General features: G+C 47.6%; 1 protein-coding gene across 2 annotated transcripts in view; it reads right to left on the bottom strand.

The window, feature by feature from the left end:
- Nucleotides 1–23446, bottom strand: part of NKAIN3 (sodium/potassium transporting ATPase interacting 3) — a 434621-nt gene that overhangs the window by 72168 nt on the left and 339007 nt on the right. For both annotated transcript variants that reach the window (XM_083187167.1, XM_083187166.1), the window contains exon 4: nucleotides 18145–18342. In XM_083187167.1, coding sequence (XP_083043293.1) covers nucleotides 18145–18342 — 198 coding nt within the window. The remainder of the gene's footprint in view (nucleotides 1–18144; nucleotides 18343–23446) is intronic.

Below are 23446 nucleotides of genomic sequence, written 5' to 3'. Positions count from 1 at the left end.
CAAGCCAGTGACGCCACTCCTCAAACGCCCATTTGATGGCCAATAACTCACGATTGCCTACATCATAATTTCTCTCGGCTGGAGAGAATTTGCGGGAGAAGTAAGCGCATGGATGAATCTTTAAATCCAGTGGACCCTTCTGAGACAGGACTGCTCCAGCACCCACATCAGAGGCGTCGACTTCGATTAAAAAGGGAAGCCTGGGATCTGGGTGGTGCAGAATTGGAGCTGAGCAAAACGCTTTCTTTAATTATATGAAAGAATCCATCGCCTGTTGAGACCATTGTCCTGGGTCAGCCCCTTTCCGAGTCAAGTCCACTATGGGTGCCACGATGTCCGAAAAGGAGCGGATAAATTTGCGATAGTAGTTAGAAAAACCAAGGAATCGCTGAATGGCCTTGAGCGTGGTTGGGCGAGCCCAGGATTGAATGGCCTGAACCTTCGATGGATCCATGGAGAAACCTTGAGGGGAAATAATATACCCTAAAAAAGTCACTTGTGACACTTCGAATTCACATTTTTCCAACTTGGCATATAGATGATTCTCCCGTAGCTTCTGCAACACCAGGCGGACGTGCTGCCGATGCTCAGGAAGAGATTTGGAAAAAATGAGAATGTCGTCCAAGTAAACTACGGCAAAACCCCCTAAAAACGGTCGAAGGACTTCGTTGATAAAGTCTTGGAAGACTGCCGGGGCGTTAGCTAGACCAAAAGGCATCACAAGATACTCAAAATGCCCCGAGTGGGTATTAAACGCGGTCTTCCATTCATCACCACTTTTAATTCTGATTAAGTTGTAGGCCCCCCTGAGGTCTCTTTTGGAAAAAATCACTGCCTCTCGAATCTGGTCAAATAATACGGAGATGAGGGGTAATGGGTAGGAATTTTTTACCGTAATTTTGTTAAGAGCTCTGTAGTCAATACAGGGCCGTAAAGACCCATCTTTCTTCTCAACAAAGAAAAACCCCGCCCCCACCGGTGATTTAGAGGGCCGAATGAACCCTTTTTCAAGGCTTTCTTTAATGTAGAGGTCCACGGCTTGGGACTCAGGTGCGGATAACGCATATAAACGACCCTTAGGAAGTCTGGCATTAGACACTAAATCAATGGCACAATCAAAGGGGCGATGAGGAGGCAAGGTGTTGGCTTCTTTTTTAGAAAAAACATCTGAAAAATCACGGTACTGAGGAGGGAGAGCTTGAAAATCGGGGTGCATCACACGGAGAGGGAGAGTGAGACAAACATCCGAACAGGACCCTCCCCACCGAGTGATCTCACCAGTTTCCCAATTAAATTCAGGGTTGTGTTTTTTCAACCAGGGCAGCCCCAGGACTATAGGAGTGAGAGGACAGTGAAAAATAAGAAAGGTGATATCTTCGGAGTGAAGAGCCCCCACCGACAGCCGAAGGGAGGGAGTCCTAAAAGATATACCGCCTTTAGACAGTGGACAGCCATCCAACCCACAAACAGAAACGGGATTTTCCAGGGGTATGGGCATAAGGCCCAATTGTTGCACCAGGCCTTCATCTATAAAGTTACCGGCCGCCCCACAATCCACAAAGGCAGATCCGTTCCAAGAACGATCGGTAACAGAGACTGATACCTGAATTAATACAGAATCTGAGGGAGAAAAGCTCGACAGGCCCAAGTGAACCCCCCAAGTATCACTTAGGCCCTGTCTTTTCCCGCCTTCAGCGGACAAGCAACAGCAAGATGACCGGGACCCCCACAATACAAACAGAGGCCCTTGAGACGTCGGCGGTTTTTTTCGGATGAAGATAGTCGAGTGGCCCCCAACTGCATAGGCTCGTCTCCGGGTACCTCGGTAGACTCGTCTACAGATGAGGAAGGCAACACTCCAGACCGTCTTTCTCTCTGCCGCTCCCGAAATCTCCTATCCACTTTAATGGCTAACTGCATGATCCCATCAATGTCTTTGGGAGTGGGGTACTGTACTAATGCATCCTTAAGGGATTCGGATAACCCAATCCGAAACTGACTACGAAGCGCTGGGTCGTTCCAGCCAGAATCAATAGCCCAACGTCTGAACTTAGTACAGTATGCCTCAGCTGTGTCCTGCCCCTGACGCAGGGCCCTAAGATTTGACTCGGCCGAGGCCGCCCGGTCCGGGTCATCATATAATAACCCCATTGCTGAGAAGAATGCATCCACAGAAGAGAGAGCCTCAGCACCATCTGGAAGGCCGAAGGCCCAAGACTGAGGATCTCCCTGCAGGAGTGAAATAACCATTCCAACCCGTTGAGCCTCAGAACCAGAAGATCCTGGGCGCAATTTGAAATAAAGCCTACATGACTGTTTAAAATTAAAAAACAAAGACCGGTCACCTGAAAAACGGTCAGGGAGATTTAACCTGGGCTCCAGACTCCCACCGGAGGAGGAGCTAGACTGAGACCGTTGCTCGTGTGAGTTTACCCGTAGGGTGAGCTCTTGCAATTTCTGCGTCAGTGTGTGCATCTGTCCTGCAAGAGAGTGGGCAGCAGCCTGCTGTGACGGATCCATGATTGGGTTTCCCCACGACTACCGAACCTCTGAGCTGTAGGGGCAACAACAGTCTCAGAGTATGGTCTGGCCGGTTATAATGTTATGATATCCGGGAGTCCTCGCCAACCCTAACTCCGTTGTCATCGAATGGGATTGATGGCTGCGTGCTAGTGCTAGGCTTCGCCTATAATAGCCGCGTTCGACAGAGCCCGTTAGTCAGGCTCCGCCCCCGATGCCACCAGGTCTTGAGAGTTGACAACGCTGCCACCAATGTCAAAGATGAACAAGGGGATGACTAACTAACCCAAGAAGGCGAGGTCACCCTTGCTCTGTAGCAAACTGGGTAAACGTAACAATACGTAGAGATGTAACACAAACCTATACCAAACAGGTGTAACAATACACAGAGGTGTTTCATAAGAATCAAGATACAAGTAAGGGGCAGTCTGGGGATAAACCCCACTTATCTGTGCTCTGAGGAGACAACGGCAGCGGGAACCAGGGTACGGACAGCTTGGACAACGCACGGACACCAGGAGGACAAGAGACAGAACGGAGGACACGGCTGGGAATGAACGACAGGACACAGGACGACTGGACACAGGAACCAGGAGCAGTGGGTAAGCAGGAACCAGGAACACTTGAGACCCTGAGGTGCAAAAGCTATAACCGGCGTCTGTCCTGGGCAGACGCCGGCTCTTTATTCAAAATCCCCGCTGACGTGCGCCGCACTGCCGGGCGCATGACCTCAGCGCGCCGGCACGCCGACGGAGACGCTCGGGGACGTTGCCCGGCAACGCCCCGATGCCTGCTGATGATGCCGTGGGGACGGAAGCCAGGGGCGTTGCTGTGCGACGCCGCTAACGTCTCCCCCGGCACTCGTCTACACTGTCTGTCCCGGCGGGTCCGGGACAGAAGTGTAACAGATCCTGGGTGCTTCAAGAGGGATCGGCTGCGCCTTCCCCCCATTTGGAGAAGTCACAGTAGTGTTTGGTTGTATGGGGGCCTTTAAAGTTGAAATGTGTGAATATTAAATTACTGAGCAGCCAATTGGCCTTCTGCTAACCATGGCATATTTATTCTGTTTGTTCTCATTTTACACTCTTTATTGCATGGTAATAATTTTTCCCTTTCTTTACTTTTCATTGGCAATTAGCCATGTAGACCAGGTGATAACTGATATTTCTAAGACGTGTTAGAGCCCACCTACAGTAGTGACATATAATTACAAGTACTAATATAGATCTAACAATATACTGTACATAGCAATATAACAGTCACTTTGGAAAGGGGATGCCATGCAGATCTAGCCTTTATTATCATTATCACTGCACCCTACTACTACTGTTTTCACCTAGAGGCGAATAAAATAATCAGTGGCAATCAGCATGGGTTTGTAAAAAATCGTTCGTGCCAAACTAACCTTATAAGTTTTTATGAGGAATTGTGCGTGAACCTTGACATTGGCAATGCTGTAGATGTGGTCTACCTGGATTTTGCATTTGACACTGTGCCACAAGAGACTGATAAATAAAATGGAGGAATTGGGACTGGGGTATAAATTTGTATCTGGGTAAGAAACTGGCTGCAGGATAGAGAACAAACAGTGGGTGCATTCTCAAGCAATGGGGTACAACAGGGCTCGGCGCTAGGCCCTCTTCTGTTTAACGTATTCATTAATGACATAGTGGATGGAATACTAAGCAGAGTATCAATCTTTGCGGACAGTGATTGGAACGGTCGAGGATGTATCCATGCTACAGAGGGATTTAAATAAATTAGGTATCTGGGCAGACAAAAGGAAATTAGGTTCAATGTAGATAAATGTAAGGTTGTGCATCTCGGGAGTCATAACATGTTTGCAAATTATAACCTTAATGGGGTAGAATTGGGCAAATCAGAATTAGAAAAGGACCTTGGAGTCCATATTGACAACACACTGGGATGCAGTGCTCAATGCCATGGAGCAGCCAGTAATGCTAACAGAATACTAGCCTGAATAAAAAAGGACATGGAAACTAGGAACGAAAATTGAATCATGCCAGGCACTGGTTAGACCTCATCCGGAATTCAGAGTGCAATTCTGAGCCCCACACTACAAAAAAGGACATAGTAGAACTGGAAACAGTTCAGAAAAGGGCAACCAAGTTAATAAAAAGGATGAAATATTAAACTACAAGGATAGACTATCGAAATTAGGGATGTTTACGCTGGAGAAGAGATATTTAAGGGGCATTCTTAAAATGTACAAATATATCAGAGGGCAATACTCTTAACTATCAGGCAATCTCTTTGGTTTAAGGTCAGAGACTAGGACACCTGGGCATGCTTTCAGACTAGAGGAGAGAAGATTTCGTACCCTTAAAAGGAAAGGATTTTTCACGGTCAGGGACGTAAGGGTATGGAACTCTCTTCCAGTAGAGGTGGAGTTGGCAGACACATTGAGCACAATTAAAATAAGGTTGGACAAGCATTTATTGAAAAACAATAAAACATTCAGGGGTACAACCCGTAACCACTATTTAGTCAAAGTTAAAACAAGTAAATATTTCAAATAGGGGATGACAATACTAGATCAAAGGTTGAACTTGATGGACGTACGTCTTTTTTTTCAACCTCTACTACAGTATGTTACGGTAATTGAAAATATTTGGCAAGGTTTTTGAGCTGAAAAGTGTAAATTATTCAGAGTCCACTTTGCCTCCTGCTAACCACTGCATCATATTTATGCTGTTTTAGGTGAAAGGAGGTTTTTAAACTCCTTTTCCTCTGGTCAATACATGAAGATTGTTGTTCCCATAACAACCTCCAGTTCTTTCCTTTCCATTGGCAGTCAGTCATCTAGAGCAGAACTGAGGTCCTCAAATGAAGACACTACACAGCACAACACTGCTTGTGGCTGATTATATGCAATAAATTCCACTCAAGCTCACATTCCACTCACTTGAAGTCAGTGCCTGCCCCATCTACAGAAATAAAAGCCAGCATAGACTGACTTTAATATCCGAATGGGAGAGAAATCATTTGAGGCAACCCTCGATTGACTTCTCTCTCCTTTGGCTGCATGCAAGGTGATGTGTTTGCATCCATCCCCTCGCATAGTAAACAAGGGGATTACTATATGTATGGTGGGCAAACTAAACTGAAACAATGAAAGGTTTGTGGGATAGATGTAGGAAGTCAAGAATCAGTTCTTACATATCATTTTAGATGATGCACTGAATAAAAATTACTTCAAAGCTGATTGGTAGATTAGATTTTGGAAATATAGGATGTATGGTATCCCACCGTATATTTAGGTGTATGTCCAGGTGTAAGGTATCTTTAGGTGTATGGCCAAATTAAGTCTTTGTGTGGTGGTAAAAAAAACCATTGCAATGGACCAGAGAGCAGCTACCAGGAGGAAGAGAAAAGAAGCCTTACTATGAGGTGGGAGATTGTGATCTTAGAAAGTGCAGTACTGGTTCTATCATGTTTGTGCATTAAATTGATTATATGTTTAAACATTTCCTGACCACTTTAAATGTTTGAAACTATACTACAGACCATCTGTACTGTTAAATATTAATACTGTATTCCATACAGTATCCAGTGTATAAAAAGACCAATTTTCAGGGCTGTTACTGCTCCCCCAGTCTCCCGTACTTACTCCAATGTGCTGCAGAGTGGGAGATTTTGGATTATATTTTAAAACCTCCCTCTAAAAAGGAAATTTGGCTAAGTCCTGCGCTGCGGGTGATTTGACCTACCTAATCCGTAATATAACACGGACTATCACACCTCGTTAACTGCTGCTGTTCCGTGTGGGGCAGCTCAATTCCCCAAAATGATTACCAGAAAAAGCACAAAAATAGAACTGCGCAGTGAACGGGGGAAATAGTACATGCAGTTTATTTATGTACCAATATAAAACACATATAAAACATACACAGAAAATTAAAACACAATATATGCCATGAAAAAAACAAAAAAATATATATATATATAATGATATTACATAAAAAAGGGGGGAGATAGTATAAAAAGATTTTTGCACAACCGGTTGTGTCGAAATTTATAGGTTTAAAACCAAATAGATTTTGCTTCCCTTTAGCTTATCATGGTCGCATTAGTGTGTTAGTAATGATTAGAATACTGGTTAGGTAACAGTCTTTGTATGGATTAGTAGATATAACTGTCCAGGTTTTAATGTCTGGCCAGACAGTATTGCATTAGGGGTACCTTACAGCTGCCACCTGTAATTCCTCCGGTCTCCCAGTGGATGGTGCTGAATCACCTGTCTTTTTCCAACTATGTCTGGAGTCACCTTCAGGCTGGTGGGCTGATAGTAAGCCTGTATGGGTTCCCCTATGGTGCAGAACCTATTTGATTGGTGTCATATCCATTTTTTTCATTATCTTGTTTATTCATTCATTCTTCCATCTTTTCAACTTTTTATGTATAATAACATCAAAGAAGTGGGAACAGATAACGGTATTTAGAGGATTTAACATCCCCTTTTTCCTCCCCCCACCCATTTTTCTCCTTTATCTTGAATTAGTTGTAACTATGATCGAAATTATAATATACTATTCTTACATCAGGTTCATCATTCTCCTCACTTTTTTCCTCTCTTTCTTTTATGCTCTGTTTTCTTGTTGGGCCTCCCTTTTCACGATAATAATATGAATTGGGCTATATGCTGGCATTACCGGAATATAGATGCTGCGGGTTGTCGGGGCGTCAGATCTAAGACTTCGGCACATGTGGTACCGGAGGTCCATCTGGACCATTTGTGCGAAGGCTCGGACGATGTCAGGATAAAAACCAACCAGGCAACCTATGGTCCATTTTTGAAAGTATGTCTAAAGCTATGATACAGCGATGATGGAATAATTTCTGGGATATATGAGTCTATATATATATATCATTGTCTATATGATTATTATCTATACTAGAAAAAACACATAACAAAATATAAATAAAAGAAATAATAAATAAATAAAAAAGTAAAAAGAAAATTCTAGTGCTACATAGGATCGATAGTTCTTTGGTTATGTGCGGTCCTCTTTCCGAACAACTATGGTACATATCATGTACCCATATGTGTGTAATTTTATCTGTATGTTTAAATAATTCATTCCGACCACTCTGTGTGACTTTTTTTCTGGTCCTATGTCGCGCAGAGAAATGGTTGACATGAATTCGTTACCGAAATGAACAAAACCTTCTCTAAGTGTTGTATAAACACCCTTATCCTGCTGAGATACCCAGATCCATGGAATCTGGATATATTGATATATTGATCTTTTTTGTTATTTATAGTAATATGTGTCTCTTTTTTGAAAACCTGTGTATACAGATTTGATTCTGTATATGTATATATGTATGTGGATATGTGATATGTACATATATATGTATAGATATGCGTTATGGTAATTGGTTTGTTCCCCCCCTTTTTCCTCTCCCTTTGTTTCTTCTTCTATTTTTCCCCCTTTTTTATAAAAAGGATTTTGCGATTATTCAATATAATACAGTTTATGTTTAGCGATCCTGTCCTTGAGATATGGACTCCTCCATATGTATTAATAGGAAATTAGTAGGTGTATGTAAAATGAGTGTTTTTTTGGATATACGATATATTTATATTGCTGCTATTGGGACAAATGCTCATTGAGTGTCTATCGATACATCGATATCGTGATGAATTGCGGTTGGGATAGAGTGTATGAAAATATCTGTAACATATTGCATAATAACTATATATAAAATACGATGTACCCAGAATGGATTTGATTTGCATAACAGATATTAGAAATGCATAATGTCGAAAACAAGTTTATCAAAAGAATAGAGATTGCTCCCTTGACTTCCCTAAATAATAAAAGCCGCTGCGGACTCTGCAATATACCAAACAGATGTAATCACGTATAGAAATGGCATATTCCCTTACCAAAAATGGCCGCTACAACCTATGTAGCTAGAATAGAGGGAATACAAACGATGGACACCTCAATGACGGCAAAATGGAACGCAAAGTGACGCGTTTCCGGTCCAGTGGAACGCACGGACCGGAAGCTGGGTAACAAACAGCAATAAGCCGCCGCATAGCAGGAAGCGGAAAGACGGCGCTAAGCCACGCCGCTTAGACCATCCTGAGGTATAAATATATGACCTGATAAATGGACATTCACTTGCTACCTTCCTTTTCTTTCCTTGAAAAAGCCGCTGAGACCGTTAACGGAGGCGGGGAAACGCGTTGGATACTTACAAAAATTCTTTCTGCACCATAGGGGAACCCATACAGGCTTACTATCAGCCCACCAGCCCGAAGGTGACTCCAGACATAGTTGGAAAAAGACAGGTGATTCAGCACCATCCACTGGGAGACCGGAGGAATTACAGGTGGCAGCTGTAAGGTACCCCTAATGCAATACTGTCTGGCCAGACATTAAAACCTGGACAGTTATATCTACTAATCCATACAAAGACTGTTACCTAACCAGTATTCTAATCATTACTAACACACTAATGCGACCATGATAAGCTAAAGGGAAGCAAAATCTATTTGGTTTTAAACCTATAAATTTCGACACAACCGGTTGTGCAAAAATCTTTTTATACTATCTCCCCCCTTTTTTATGTAATATCATTATATATATATATATATTTTTTTGTTTTTTTCATGGCATATATTGTGTTTTAATTTTCTGTGTATGTTTTATATGTGTTTTATATTGGTACATAAATAAACTGCATGTACTATTTCCCCCATTCACTGCGCAGTTCTATTTTTGTGCTCCCTCTAAAAATTCTGCGTTTGCCACTGATCTTTATTGTGCTACAATTTTAACATTTTTCATAACAGAGACACACCGGGGCAAATTTACTAAAATGTGAATAGAGGATAATAAGACATGGTGAGCCAGAGAAGGGATTAGTATGAAATCCCAGCGGTCGGAATACCGAGGCTGGAATCACGACTGCCGCAATGCCGACAAGGGGGGACGGTGGATCGTTGTGTCCCCCACCCTCCCTTTGCGGGCTCGCTGCGCTTGCCACGCAGTGGGCCCGGTGCCTCACTATGCTCGGCACACTATTTTATTCCCCCTCTATAGGTGTTGTGGACACCCATAGAGGGACAAAGTGCCAGCATTGCGGCGGTCGGGATTCTGGCGTCGATATTTCGACCGTCGGGATTCCGACCGCCGGGATTCCGACCGCATCCCCCAGAGAAGGCTTGTTGAAGAAGGCTCCATCTGTAGGTAGCATAACAGTATGCAATTATATCACACAGGGGTGTATGCATTCTGTGAGCTGTGACAGTGAGCAGGGCTGCCTGCATACTGTCACAGCTCGCGGGGTCATATGAAAACCCTATTATTAGCAAAGAAATACACTTTATAGTTCTCTGCGTATATTTGGCGCTACAGACGCTAATCGCTGCAACCTGTGGGTATACGCAGTGAATATAGCACACACTTACCAGGCACACAATAGAGTATTATCTACAACACACAAGGATATAATGGGGCAGATGTATTAAGCTTTAACAAGAGATAAATGTAAGGGTGATAAGGAGAGATAACTGTCCAGCCAATCACCTGCTAACTGCCATGTTACAGCCTGTGGTTGAAAAAAGTCAGTAAGGAGCTGATTGGCTGGACATTTATCTCTCCTTATCACCCTTGCATTTATCTCTTGTTAAAGCTTAATACATCTGCCCCAATGAACCCCTAGCAGAGAAGGAATGCGACACCAATACTTAAGGCCCCCATACACTAGGGCGACTTGTCCTTAGGACAAGTCGCCCCCGACTTCCCCCTGAGCTTCCCCGGCTGCTCCCCGGGGGAGCTTGATTAGATTGGCACTTGATGTGCCATTTTTTACATGTGATAAATCGTCTCGATTTATCACATGTAAAAAACCCGGGGAGCAGGGGGGGTGGGGGGCTAAGAGGTGGGAGCAGGGGGGCTGGGGACGCTGCGGGGGACACATCTGTGTCCCCCGCTGCTGGGGACACAGCGTCTGTGCGGCGATAAGGTAGAGGGAGCAGGGGGGGCTGGAGACGCTGCGGGGGACACGTCTGTGTCCCCCGCTGCTGGGGACAGCGTCTGTGCGGCGATAAGGTAGAGGGAGCAGGGGGGGCTGGAGACGCTGCGGGGGACACAGGCTGCATAGAGCCGGGCAGGGGGAGCCGGCCGGGAGCTGTCAGTAATGAATAAAAAAAAAGCCCATACAATGAATGGGCAGCCTGTGATTGGCTGCTGAGCGCTCTCTCAGCCAATTGCTGACTGGCTGAGAGAGCGCTCAGCCAATCACAGGCCGCCCATTCATTGTATGGGCTTTTTTTTTATTCATTACTGACAGCTCCCGGCCGGCTCCCCCTGCCCGGCTCTATGCAGCCTGTGTCCCCCGCCCGCAGCGTCTCCAGCCCCCCCTGCTCCCTCTACCTTATCGCCGCACAGACGCTGTCCCCAGCAGCGGGGGACACAGACGTGTCCCCCGCAGCGTCTCCAGCCCCCCCTGCTCCCTCTACCTTATCGCCGCACAGACGCTGTCCCCAGCAGCGGGGGACACAGACGTGTCCCCCGCAGCGTCTCCAGCCCCCCCTGCTCCCTCTACCTTCTCGCCGCACAGACGCTGTCCCCAGCAGCGGGGGACACAGACGTGTCCCCCGCAGCGTCCCCAGCCCCCCCTGCTCCCTCCACCGCCCCACTAGGTCCCAAGTCGGGAGGTCGGACGTGCAGCAGGTCCGACCACCCGACGCAGATCCGATGCGCACGGGACCGCGCATCGGATCTGAGGGAACATCAAAACTAGACGATTTTGGTCCGATTTCGGCCAGATCCGACTGATCTGGCTGAAATCTGACCAAAATCGGCTAGTGTATGGGGGCCTTTAGTTTCTAATGCTGTGGTCCTAAGCAGCTTCAGAGCTTTTGATTAGGGAAAAACAATATACAGTCTTACAGTCAAGTATAAAGAAATAGCCACAACCAGGGCCGGACTGGGACCAGAAATTAGCCCTGGCATTTTGAGCACACAGGCCCACCTGCAGCAGACGGGACCCTTGCACACCGAACACCACAGGCTGCTCCCCCTGCACAATAACAGAACACCACAGGCTGCTCCCCCTGCACAATAACTGAACACCACAGGCTGCCCCCCTGCACAATAACTGGACACCACAGGCTGCTCCCCCTGCACAATAACAGGACTGAGGAGTTAGGACACCACAGGCTTCTCTCAGAGAAGTTCTCTGGGAGAAGCCTGTGGTGTCCTGGCTCCTCAGTCCTGTTCTCCCCCTATACAAATGCTATTTACCTGAGGCTGTGAAGCTGATTTTGGATGGACACCGAGGCTGCCTGCAGGCCTGCAGCACTAGCAGGGGGAAGTAATGTGCACGCACAAGCCGGCCGGAAGTAGGAAGTATGGTGCCTTCACTGCCTTGTTAGGATCCTCCTGCCCCTCATTCCACCCGATGCCCCGCCCTCTGTAGCAGCCTCCTGCACTGTCTAGACATGTCCTCAGTGCAGGAGGCTGGCGGACATTTTCCAAAAGCCGCGGCCATACCCTTAAAGCCGCGGCCAGCGCTGCTGATCAGACGAGAGTTCCAGCCACCAGTGGCAAGCGGGACTCTAATTCGGCCCACCTGGCCATCGGCCCTTCTGGCATTTGCTAGAAGCGCCAGATGGACAGTCCGGCCCTGTCCACAACCAATATACATTCAATCTTAGCAAGATGACCTCAGAGTAAAATGACTGATGGTCAGGGCTGGAGGCCACTCATTTATACACAATGTCCAAAAGCAATACAATGAGGGGAAGGAGGGCTCTTCTTCAATAGGTCAGGGGAGATGTGAATCACATTATCTGAGGGGACATTGATGATGGCTTCGGTCAGTGGGCGATGCTTAGATCAGGGTGTCCTGGCAGATGTTGGCCTCTGGGTTCCTGCTGAATTGCAAGTTGCGAGCAGATATTAGCAAACCACATTAATATATATAATCTTTAACTGCACATATCTATACGCAGCAATATGTGATTTCTTCATATTGACCACCCGAATACTGCTTATAAATTACTGAACATTTTGATCCCAAGAATGATGCTCTAACGCTGTCCTATCCCATTCCCTCCCAGCATGTCAGGCTGGATAACTCGGTCCCCATGTATTGGAAGCTTATGAGGCTCGCTGACCAGATGGTTGAACACTATGGGGGAAATTTACTAAAGGAAATTTGTAAAAAATAGGTGTATTTGTATCCAGAAATACACTCATATTTTACATTTACTATCCCGAAAATACGGCAATTCGTATTCGTATTGATGTGCTATCAATACGAATTGCCGTATTTTCGGGATAGTAAATGTCAAAAATGAGTGTATTTCTGGATACAAATACACCTATTTTTTTTACAAAATTCCTTTAGTAAATTTCCCCCTATGTGTAGGAGAATATGTATATTATACATTTGAAAAATAACTACTGGTACTTGTGGAATACCATGGCTCCCACGATGGGCATCGTATGCAAAAAAATCGCATCGCATGCGATCGCATACGATTTTGCACTGAAAAGCATCCAAATGCATTGGAATTAGTATTAAACATGTTCAATGGCCCCCAACTGGCATTTTTGAGGCTGTACCACCCCCACTATCAACGCCAACCCGAAGCAAGGCGTGCGCAGCGAGCCCGCGATGGGGCAGCGGTACGCGTCCTACGACCTTTTCATACCCCCACTATCCACATCGGCGTGGAGTTGAGAATAGAAAGTGTGGCGAGCGCAGCGAGCCACCGAGCCCAAAGCGTGGCGAGCGCAGCAAGCCCCGCGAGGGGACACGGATACCTTCACAGGTATACACGTCCCCTCACGGGCTTCACAGGTGTCCGCGTCCCCTCACGGGGCTCGCTGCGCTCGCCGCGCTTCGGGCTCGGTGGCGCGCTGCGCTCGCCACACTATTCTATTCTCGACTCCACGCCGACGTGGATAGTGGGGGTATGAAAAGGTCGTAGGACGCGTACCGCCACCCCTCGCGGGCTCGCTGCGCCCGCCACGCTTCGGGTTCGCGTTGAAAGTGGGGGTGGTACAGCCTCAAAAATGCCAGTTGGGGCCATTGAACATGTTTAATACTAATTCCAATGCATTTGGATGCTTTTCAGTGCAAAATCGTATGCGATCGCATACGATCAAATCGCATGCGATGCGATTGCATACGATTTTGTCAAAAAACGGCCAAAATCTGTAAAAAACGTATCGCATCGCATGCTACTATATATGGCATGCGATGGCATGCGATGGGAGCCGTGATACTCCACAAGTACCCCACTACTAATACATATCTCACTGTCTAACAGTATATCAATGTCTGGTCTGAGTAATTTAAAAGGTCACCTTTTGGTTGTCTTATGGGGGTCACTTAGGAATTAGAGCCAAGGGTTACAATCAGGAATCTACATATCCTTAGAATCTTGTATGGTATATTGTGTTCTTATTTTTTCTGAACTATAGGGTACACAATGACCATCCAGGAACTATTGACACGACAAGCAAATCTTGTTTGTCGTTATCAATAGAAGCAGACATAGGGCGAGATGTACTAAAGGGAAAATGCGGTAAAACCCCCGTTTTACCGCATTTTCCTATGTACTAAAACCCGTTCGCAGCGGTTTCGCAGGGCAGGGTATCGCCACCTTTGGGTGGCGATACCCTATAGAAGCCTATGGGCTTCTTTTCGCCGCCCGCTGCGTCGCCGCAACCCGCCGCCTCGCCGACCCCCCCTTTCCCCCCTCCCTTGGGCTTACCTTCTTGCAGGTCCTCCTGGACCCCGGAAGGTAAGCCCTTCCTCCCCCTAGCACCGCAGCCGGACGTCCTTCCGGCTGCAGGGGGAGGAGGAAGCGCCGGGGACAGCTTGCTTAGCTGTCCCCGGCGTGGATGCTGCAGAAGCCGGCTGGGAGGTGACGGAGACCCCCCGCACACCACAGTACAGGTATCGCGGGGGGCCTCCGTCACCGCATCGCGATGCCAGCCGCATATGTTAGTACATATGCGGCGGCATCGCGGCGGGGGGGGGCGCGAAGGGCGGCGATGTATTTTAATACACCCCGCCCATAATCTATTTAAACATAAATAGCAGTGCAGACATAAGTATTGTGTCCCAACTGTGAAGTGTCTGCAGATATCTTGATGGAAAAAGAGTGGGGGCTAAGTGGAAATTCTACACTATATGAATGTGCATATTACAAAGTGATTTCAATGTGTGAATATGTGCACGCCGCGTGTATACATAAGAGCGGCGCTTCCCTGCTCACACACGGGAATACCCTGCACATGCACAGAGGCCACTGTATGTGCGGTGTTCTTTAAATATTAATTTTGACTCTGACAGTCGGTATTCAACTGACCCCCTGCACACTCCATTTCTCCCCTCGCTAGGTTTTTGGAGCAAGTGGGAAACGCCCTATGCGGCCACTAATACAGCGAGGCTCATGGCTAAATGCAGCGGGCTCCTTGCCTTAGCTGCGAGCCTTGCTGTTTGGGGAATTTCCCCAGTGCATTGAATAGGGTGAGTGGCCCTTGCAGGGTTAAACAGCGAGGATCGCTTGTTTTCTGTGACCCCCAATGTTTAACCCCCTCGCCGGCCGCAGTGTTGACCTTTTGACTGTCGACCTAGACACTATCGAACTAATGACCTGTCGAACTAACGACCTGTAGAACTAATGACCTTTCTACCTTTTCCCATGTCGACCTTTTCCCATGTCGACCTAATGGTGACTTGACATCGCCTGGCAGCTTAATCATATCTTTGCAAATACCGTTACATGCAATCTGAGATCTCTGTATTTGTACATTACTAAGCTTTACCTTAAATCCAGAGCTTCATCTCCATTCCAATATGCAAGTAAGACTCATTTTGGTTTTATTTCTCTAGAACTAATAAGAACATCCACATTGGCTACAATGAGGCAATCTAGCACCAGCCTAGGAAGCCTAGCTAGTTTGTAAGTCTCTATATATACACATATTTAGAGAACAGAGAGTGAGACATTTAATCTTCACACAAAGAATTATGGATAGAGACATCATGCAAATTGTTCTTTCCTTGACTCCTGTTGGCTACCTGTAAATGGACCACGAGTATATGTAGCATGGATTGTACTGAGATTTCAGAGCTTTACAGTAACCTGCTTCTGGCTTGGTTTGATCTTGTTAGATACCTCTCATTGCAAGATGTGGATCAGTTGCTTCTCTAAGGAGGCTGTTTATAGTCACTGAATGCTTGGTACATATGGTGTGATGGGCTACAATGAGATTATTGGTCTTACATTATAAAAATGAGACAAGATACTTCTTTACGCAGAAGATATCCACATGTTCCGGAGTCTGAGAAAGTTATAGGAAGAGTAGGAAAACCAGAGAGAGCAATCCTGCTGGGCAGTGATACGGTTACTATGACAACACTATGAAAGTCCACATACATTAGGTTCGACCTCTAAGGGTCAAGTGGACACATGAAATAGGTCGACATGGCTAACGTCCCCAGGGTCGGAAGGTCGACACATGGTGAGCCATGCGAGGGGACGCATTACACTGATATAGTGTCCATGGCAACTTACATCGAAATATGTGAAAAACTCATGTCGACCTTTGGACTGTCTACCTTCCCATGGTCGACCTAATGTTTGTGTCGACCTTCCGTCCCTGTCCACCTTAGCCATGTCGACATATTTCTTATGTCATCCTAAGCCTGGTCAAACTTTAGAAGTCGATCTAATGTATGTGAACCATCATAGTGTCGCCCCAATGACCCCCATAGGGTATAGGAATTTAACCAAACTGTGTGTATATATGTGTGTCCTGATATTTTGGGGACTGCTCATGCACATGTGCTATTATGCGCATGTGCAGACCGCTTTACGAATGGCTTCGGTGACTTGCAAAGTTGCTTAGCTATTCCCATCATAGGGATGCATGAGGACGCGCAGCATTTCCTGGGCGTGGCCACAAAACTGGTCGGTGCACCCCAGGAAAACGCAGGCGGCACGATGACTGCCGGTGGCGGACGGCTGACGTCATCGTCTGCCCAATTCTCCGAGTCGCACGCTTCAAATTTAGGTCAGTCAAGACTGACTTATAATTGCAAACAGGGGGGGGGGGGGGGAAATCAATCGATGGTTGGCAACCATCGAATGATTTTTGGCCTGTACATTCCCATGCGAATGGATGTTAATGCTAAACATCCATTCCCATTGCGGCGGGTTTGTTTGCATGGCGGCGGGGCGGGCATTCGCTCGCCCAGCAGGCGGCATTAGAGAGCTCGTTAAGCAGAAAATCTTCACTGCTTGGCGAGCCTTACTGAATTGAGACCAATGTCATTGCTGATATAAAGCAGATATAAAGTAAGGAAACCAACAAGTCTTTGCTCTGCATCCATTACTTTCCTCCATTGTCTGTCTGGTTTCATTGCATAGTCCTTACAGGAGGCTGCGTCTTCGCTGATTGTGTACCGGAGTAATGTGGACTTGGGGCGAGATGTATCAAATGGAAAATGCGGTAAAACCCCGGTTTTACCGCATTTTCCAATGTATCAAAAATGATACCGCACTAAAGGGTATCGCCACCTTTGGGTGGCGATACCATATAGAAGCCTATGGGCTTCTTTTCACCGCCCGCCGACGCAAACCCGCCGGCTTGCCAACCCCCCCCTCTGGCTTACCTTCCTGAAGGGTCCTCCTGGACCCCGGAAGGTAAGCCCTGCCTCCCCCTAGTGAAGCAGCCGGACATCCTTCTGGCTGCAGGGGGGAGGAGGAAGCGCCGGGGACAGCATGCATAGCTGTCCCCGGCGTGAGAGGAGAGCGTGGTGGCAGGGAGGTGACGGAGACCCCCCGCACACCGGTGTACAGGTATCGCGGGGGGCCTCCGTCACCGCACCGTGATGCCAGGCGCAAATGTTAGTACATATGCGGCAGCATCGCGGCGGGGGGGGGCGGCGAAGGGCGGCGATGTATTTTAATACATCCCGCCCTTGGTCTGGTAGTACTGTATCCTCCCCTGCTTCTCACAGTTAGTCAGATACTTAATTATTGAGGGCTACGCGGCCCACAAATGTTAACATAATGAATAGGCTCCTGAATCATCCTACCATCACCCAATCATATGAAGTTTTCTTGTATATTTTTTCTGTTCCCAAAATTCTATTACCCTTTCTACCAGTGTCCAGGTTCCCTCCATAAAAAAATGATTATCTGTTCTAGAATGTGTCATCATGACACATAATATGATACAAGTTGAATACAATGTTGTGGCTGTTGGCAGAAAGACAGTACACTGGTGTATAATCTCAGGGTTTCTGATCAGATTGGTTACAGTAACAGCCTTACAAACATTGCCACAGGGCGGGTGAAATGCTATCACAAGCCAAACAAGATCCCGCTCTTTCTAATAATAGCCTACGGCCATTGACTGTAATAAAATGCCATATTAATAGGGTATGAAATGAGCATGACATGCATAATAACATCACATTACAGCATCACATTGTGCTTGGAAACACAGCTATCAGAGCATTATTTTGCAGAAATACGCTCTACGAATAAAGACAAAAAATAGTTAAAAAAAAACACAAAATAGTTTGTATGCGTAAATAAAACTGACTTACCGACATAAGTATTTGAAAAGCGCTGTGGATGACCTCTAGGTATTGAAATTCAATGATACATCCTGTCACAGAGATGAACGAGTGATCTCCAAGGTTTCTGCTGTCTGGAGGAGGCACGACCCTTCTCACACAGCCTGGACCATGTTCTCTCCACCATGAACGATGAATGGAAATGTTAAATGTCATAAGATCCGTCTCCTATAGGGGACAGCACAGAAAATAATACTGATTAGCGGAAAGAAGAGAGAAAGGAAGCAACAGCGATAGCAACTCCCACCGCACATGAGTGACCCTCTATTTGTCTTGTACCTGTAACTAATTTATCAGAATCATGCATTGTTTATACTTCCCAAGAGAGGACCAAGCTAAGCAGCCATCTTGGGCTTACTGCATGGGTTACAATGTGCAATATACAATACATGAAAATAAGAGACAAGTGTAAAAAGAAAAGTGACTAAAGAGGATAACTGCTACATAAACAGTTCTGCAGCTTACAGAAGGATACATTTGGTCTTAGCCTGTACGTAATATTTGCCTACTTTGCAGTGCTCTTCTTCGGGAGAAGCCCGGAGAGGAGACACTGATCCGCATTCTAGGAGGAGGGGGCGGATGCTGATGTCAAGGGCCTAACTACCATAGGTGCAAGGGGTTCAGCTGCTATGGGGCCCAGAGCTGAAGGGGGCCCATCTTTACTGTCTAAGTAATAAGTTTTACATACTAGGTGATTCATCGCGCCCTACGGGCGCTCTTCACACCGTCGTAAGGGGCTGCGCCCCCTTAATTTGTGGACGTTTGTATTGTGAGAAATATGGTTAGAATTGTATGAAAGATGCCTGTATTGCAACTTGAGTTATAGGTGAAATGTGTTAAATAGAGAGCATATGATTTGGAAGGGCGTGTGTATTGTTTTGTTTAATTAAAAAGCAGTTACAGAGTAAGATGTACATTGATAGTGTGGATGGTACAGTGACATTTGTGGGTGTGTGTGTGTGTGCAATAGTATAGTAGGGTGTTTTTGAGTCAGCGGCTCCCCACTGGCGGAGGTCACAACACAGGAAAACAGGAGGCTGGGTAGTGATAGGGGTGTGTGGGCATAAGGGGGACTAAAGAGGAGGGTGGGAGACACAGTGCAGCTTCTGCCAGTGGGTGAGGGTCCAGCGTGGCATTACAGGAGTACAGGATGGTGGAACTCAAGTCAGTGTCTCCTCCTACTGGGTGGGAGTTAGGGTGCATGAAAGCAGGAGGCTGGGCTATGAGGCATGATAGGGGTATGTGGGCAACACAGCGTCAGCGACTCCCCAGTGGTGGAAGTTATGGTTCAGGAGAGCAGGAAGCTGGGTAGTGATAGGGGTGTGTGGGCATACGGGGGACTAAAGAGGGGAGCAGGGGTGCCGTGAATTGTGGGAGGGGCGCGGGGGGTGCCGTGAATCGAGGGAGGGGGCAGAATTGCGGGAGGGGGCGCAGGTGTCGGTGAATCTCGGGAGGGGGCGGGGGTCCGCAAAATTGCGGGGGGGTTGCGAATTGCGGGAGGGGGGGTTGGAGGGTGGGTGCCACGAATCGCGGGAGGGGGTGCGGGGGGTTGCAGCAAATTGCAGGAGGGGGGGCAGGGGGCAGGGGGGTTGCCGCGAATCACAGGAGGGAGGGCGCGGGAAGTTGCCGTGAATCGCGGGAGGGGTGGGTCGCGGGGGTTGCCGCGAATCGTGGGAGGGGGGTTGGCGGCGAATCGCGGGGAGGGGTCACAGGGTGGGGTGGTGCCGCGAATTACGGGAGGGGGTGGTCGCAGGGGGGGTGCCGTGAATCGAGGGAGGGGTCGCGGGTTTGGTGCCGCGAATCGCCACAAGAAAAAATCAACACAGAAAGGTCAACACATGTAAATTTTGACAGTGTGGCATTTCATTGGTGTCCATGTCGACACATGAGAATGAATATGAGAACATTCAGAAAATTAAAAAAAAAATCTCATGTCAACCTTTTTCATTGTCGACCATAGCCATGGGGGGGGTTTTGCCGCGAATCGCGGGAGGGGTCGCGCGCGGGGGGGGGGGTGCCGTGAATCGCCACAAGAAAAAATCAACACAGAAAGGTCAACACATGTAAATGTTGACATAAGTGTGGCATTTCATTGGTGTCCATGTCGACACATGAGAATGAGGGGGGGCGCGAATCGCGGGAGGGGGGGTCGCGGGGGGGGGTGTTTTGCCGCGAATCGCGGGAGGGGGTGGGTCGTGGGGGGGTGCCGCGAATCGTGGGAGGGGGTCACAGGGGGGGGGGCATGAATCGTGGGTGGGGCGGCGAGGGGCGCTCACCTGGTGCAGTGTCTTTGCAGGGCAACATGGGGAGGCGGAGGATGTCTGGCACTGTGGGCTCACTGGGCTGGTTCTCTGTCATGTGAGTCAGTCACATACCTCCCAACATGATCCTCTCCAGGAGGGACACATTGCTCTGTTTCTGGACTTCCCTCATAATGTGCCATCACCTGTTTCACACATGTTATTAATTGATTAGAAAGGTGCTTCAACACAGGTGCTGGCAATCATTAATTAAGGGAGAAGTCCAGAAACAGAGCAATGTGTCCCTCCTGTTATACACACACTCACACACTTTGAGTTACAGATGTAGCCAATTCATACTTGCCGACTTTGGCATACTCCTTTCCGGGAGAAGCCCGGAGAGGAGTGAAAGGGGGCGGGTAGAGGCTTCGTTTTGGGGGCGGGGCATGGGTGATGTCATCAAGCCCCGCCCCCATGACGGGCTGAAGCTTCAATTTGCGGGTCCGTGGGTGGGGGGAGGGGCTAAAAATGCCGCGAAATGCAGCAAATTGCATCATTAAGCCCCGCCCCCTCCCAGCGGACCCGCGAAAGTCATAGCTTTTAGACCGCGGGGAGAGGGGGAGCCGGGGCTGTAGGGAAATGCGGGAGAATTGCCCCCCTTCCCGGGGGACCGGGAGGGGGACCCGATTTGCGGGACCCTCCCGGCCATTCCGGGAGGGTAGGCAAGTATGAGCCAAATATATAAGAGATATGTATCACCATCAGTTGCTACTGTAACTAGGGGGCCCTTAAAAACGTTTGCTATGGGGCCCTACGAATATCGTGCTACACCCCTGGCTGATGTCATCAAGCCATGCTCCCGTTTCTGTCAAATGCCACAATTCGCTGCTCTAGGAGAGGGGGCGTGGCTAAAATGATGCAAAAATGATACAATTTGTGTCATTTAGGTCCCGCCACCTCCTTGAACTACCGTGAATACCAGCATTAAACTCTGTGATGGATGACAATGAGGGGTGGCGAGGGTTCCTAGAAGATGTGGGGTGCTTTCCCACCTTACCGGGAGGCAGACTTGATTTTTGGGAGCCTGCTGCCCATTCCGGGAGGGTAGGCAAGCATGCTGTAAAGTTCTCAGGCAGCGTGGATGGTGCAACACAGTTGTTCCCCTGTAGCACCAGCACTTGCATAATGTACAAGCACACTCATACATGTGGTAGGGAATATAGATTGGGGCAAATATTTTCTGTAAAGCTCTTTGGAATATGTGTGCGCTACAGTATATAAAAGAATAGTAAAATAAATACATTTACCACAAATGTTTTAAGTGATCTGATATATCAGAAGAAGTTCCAGTCACATTCAATAATTAAATATCTGACCAACCCCAAAAATAAACCAAAAAAAAAAGTTATATCAAATTGGTCGGCACTCTTTACTTAGCACGGCGCCCATCGCGGCCATCGCGAGCATTGAATGCACTAAAAAATCGGGTGTGATGCGACCGACGCGATGCCCGCGATTTCCCATAGGGAACAATGTTAAATGTCTCAATTGACCCGATTTTCCTGTTCAATGCCTCAATTGACCCGATTTTTCCATAGGAAACATTGTTAAATGGCCCACAGAGGCCAAATAGGCACCCTGAAGTGTGAAATGGCCCCCACAATTGTTAACGCCACCCCACGATCAACGTGAACCCGAAGCGTGGCGAGCGCAGCGAGCCCGCGAGGGGCGGCGGTACGCGTCCTACGACCTTTTCATACCCCCACTATCCACGTCGGCGTGGAGTTGAGAATAGAACAGTGTGGCGAGCGCAGCGAGCCACCGTGCCCGAAGTGTGGGGACGCGGATACCTGTGAAGCCCGCGAAGGGACACGTTTACCTGTGAAGGTATCCTCGTCCCCTCGCGGGGCTCGCAGCGCTCGCCACGCTTCGGGCTCGGTGGCTCGCTGCGCTCGCCACACTATTCTATTCTCAACTCCACGCCGACGTGGATAGTGGAGGTATGAAAAGGTCGTAGGACGCGTACCGCCGCCCCTCGCGGGCTCGCTGCACTCGTCACGCTTCGGGTTGACGTTGAACGTGGGGTGGCGTTAACAATTGTGGGGGCCATTTCAAACTTCAGGGTGCCTATTTGGCCTCTGTGGGCCATTTAACATTGTTTCCTATGGAAAAATCGGGTCAATTGAGGCATTGAACAGTAAAATCGGGTCAATTGAGACATTTAACATTGTTCCCTATGGGAAATCGCGGGCATCGCGTCGGTCGCGTCGCACCTGATTTTTAGTGCATTCAATGCCCGCGATTTTTTTACCTGCGATGCCCACGATCAAAATCGTGGGCGCCGTGCTAGGTAAAGAGTACCTATTGGTCTCCTGATGATAGACTGTATTGGTCGACATGCAGTAGGTGGACGGGATCAGTAGGTCGACATGACAGTGGTTGACACACAAACGTTCGACACATGTTTTTGGGATTTTTGCTTGTTTTCCCAACATTTTCTTGATTTACTAACCACAAAGACTGCTACTGGGAATTGCTGCACTCGCCACCTAGCCTGACATGTGGTGGGTGAAGCAAGTCTGCGAGGGTATGCTTTTCTACTGATGGTGGACACATATTATTTCACATATAGGATTTACCCAATAAAAATGGGAAAACGTGTCGATCTTTTGCGTGACAACCATTATCATGTCAGCCTCTGAACCTGTTGACATTTTGTACCTGTTGACCTGCTGTCGCCTTCTTTATCTGTCAACCTTTAGGGGTGATGTAATAACTTTGGGCTGTGGTAGTGGTTCCAGTGACACAGACTTTGTTTTGGTCGAAAAAAACAATTGCAGGCACCATGGAACCATCCACACAATATATTACTAAAGCTTCTGAGCACTTCATGAGGTTATTCTGGTTTGACCGCTCCCCTGTGCATTCATACTGGGGAGTGATGTTTAGCTGCTGCGCATGTGCATAAACTTTTATGCGCATGTGCAGCTGCAGCTGCAAATTGATTATTAGCCGGCCCATTCACACCTAGT

The sequence above is a fragment of the Crinia signifera genome, chromosome 5, assembly GCF_055691185.1.
Source record: "Crinia signifera chromosome 5, ASM5569118v1, whole genome shotgun sequence".
NCBI lineage: Eukaryota > Metazoa > Chordata > Amphibia > Anura > Myobatrachidae > Crinia > Crinia signifera.
Note: the sequence above shows the minus strand (reverse complement) of the source record. Positions and strands in the feature narration are given on the sequence as shown.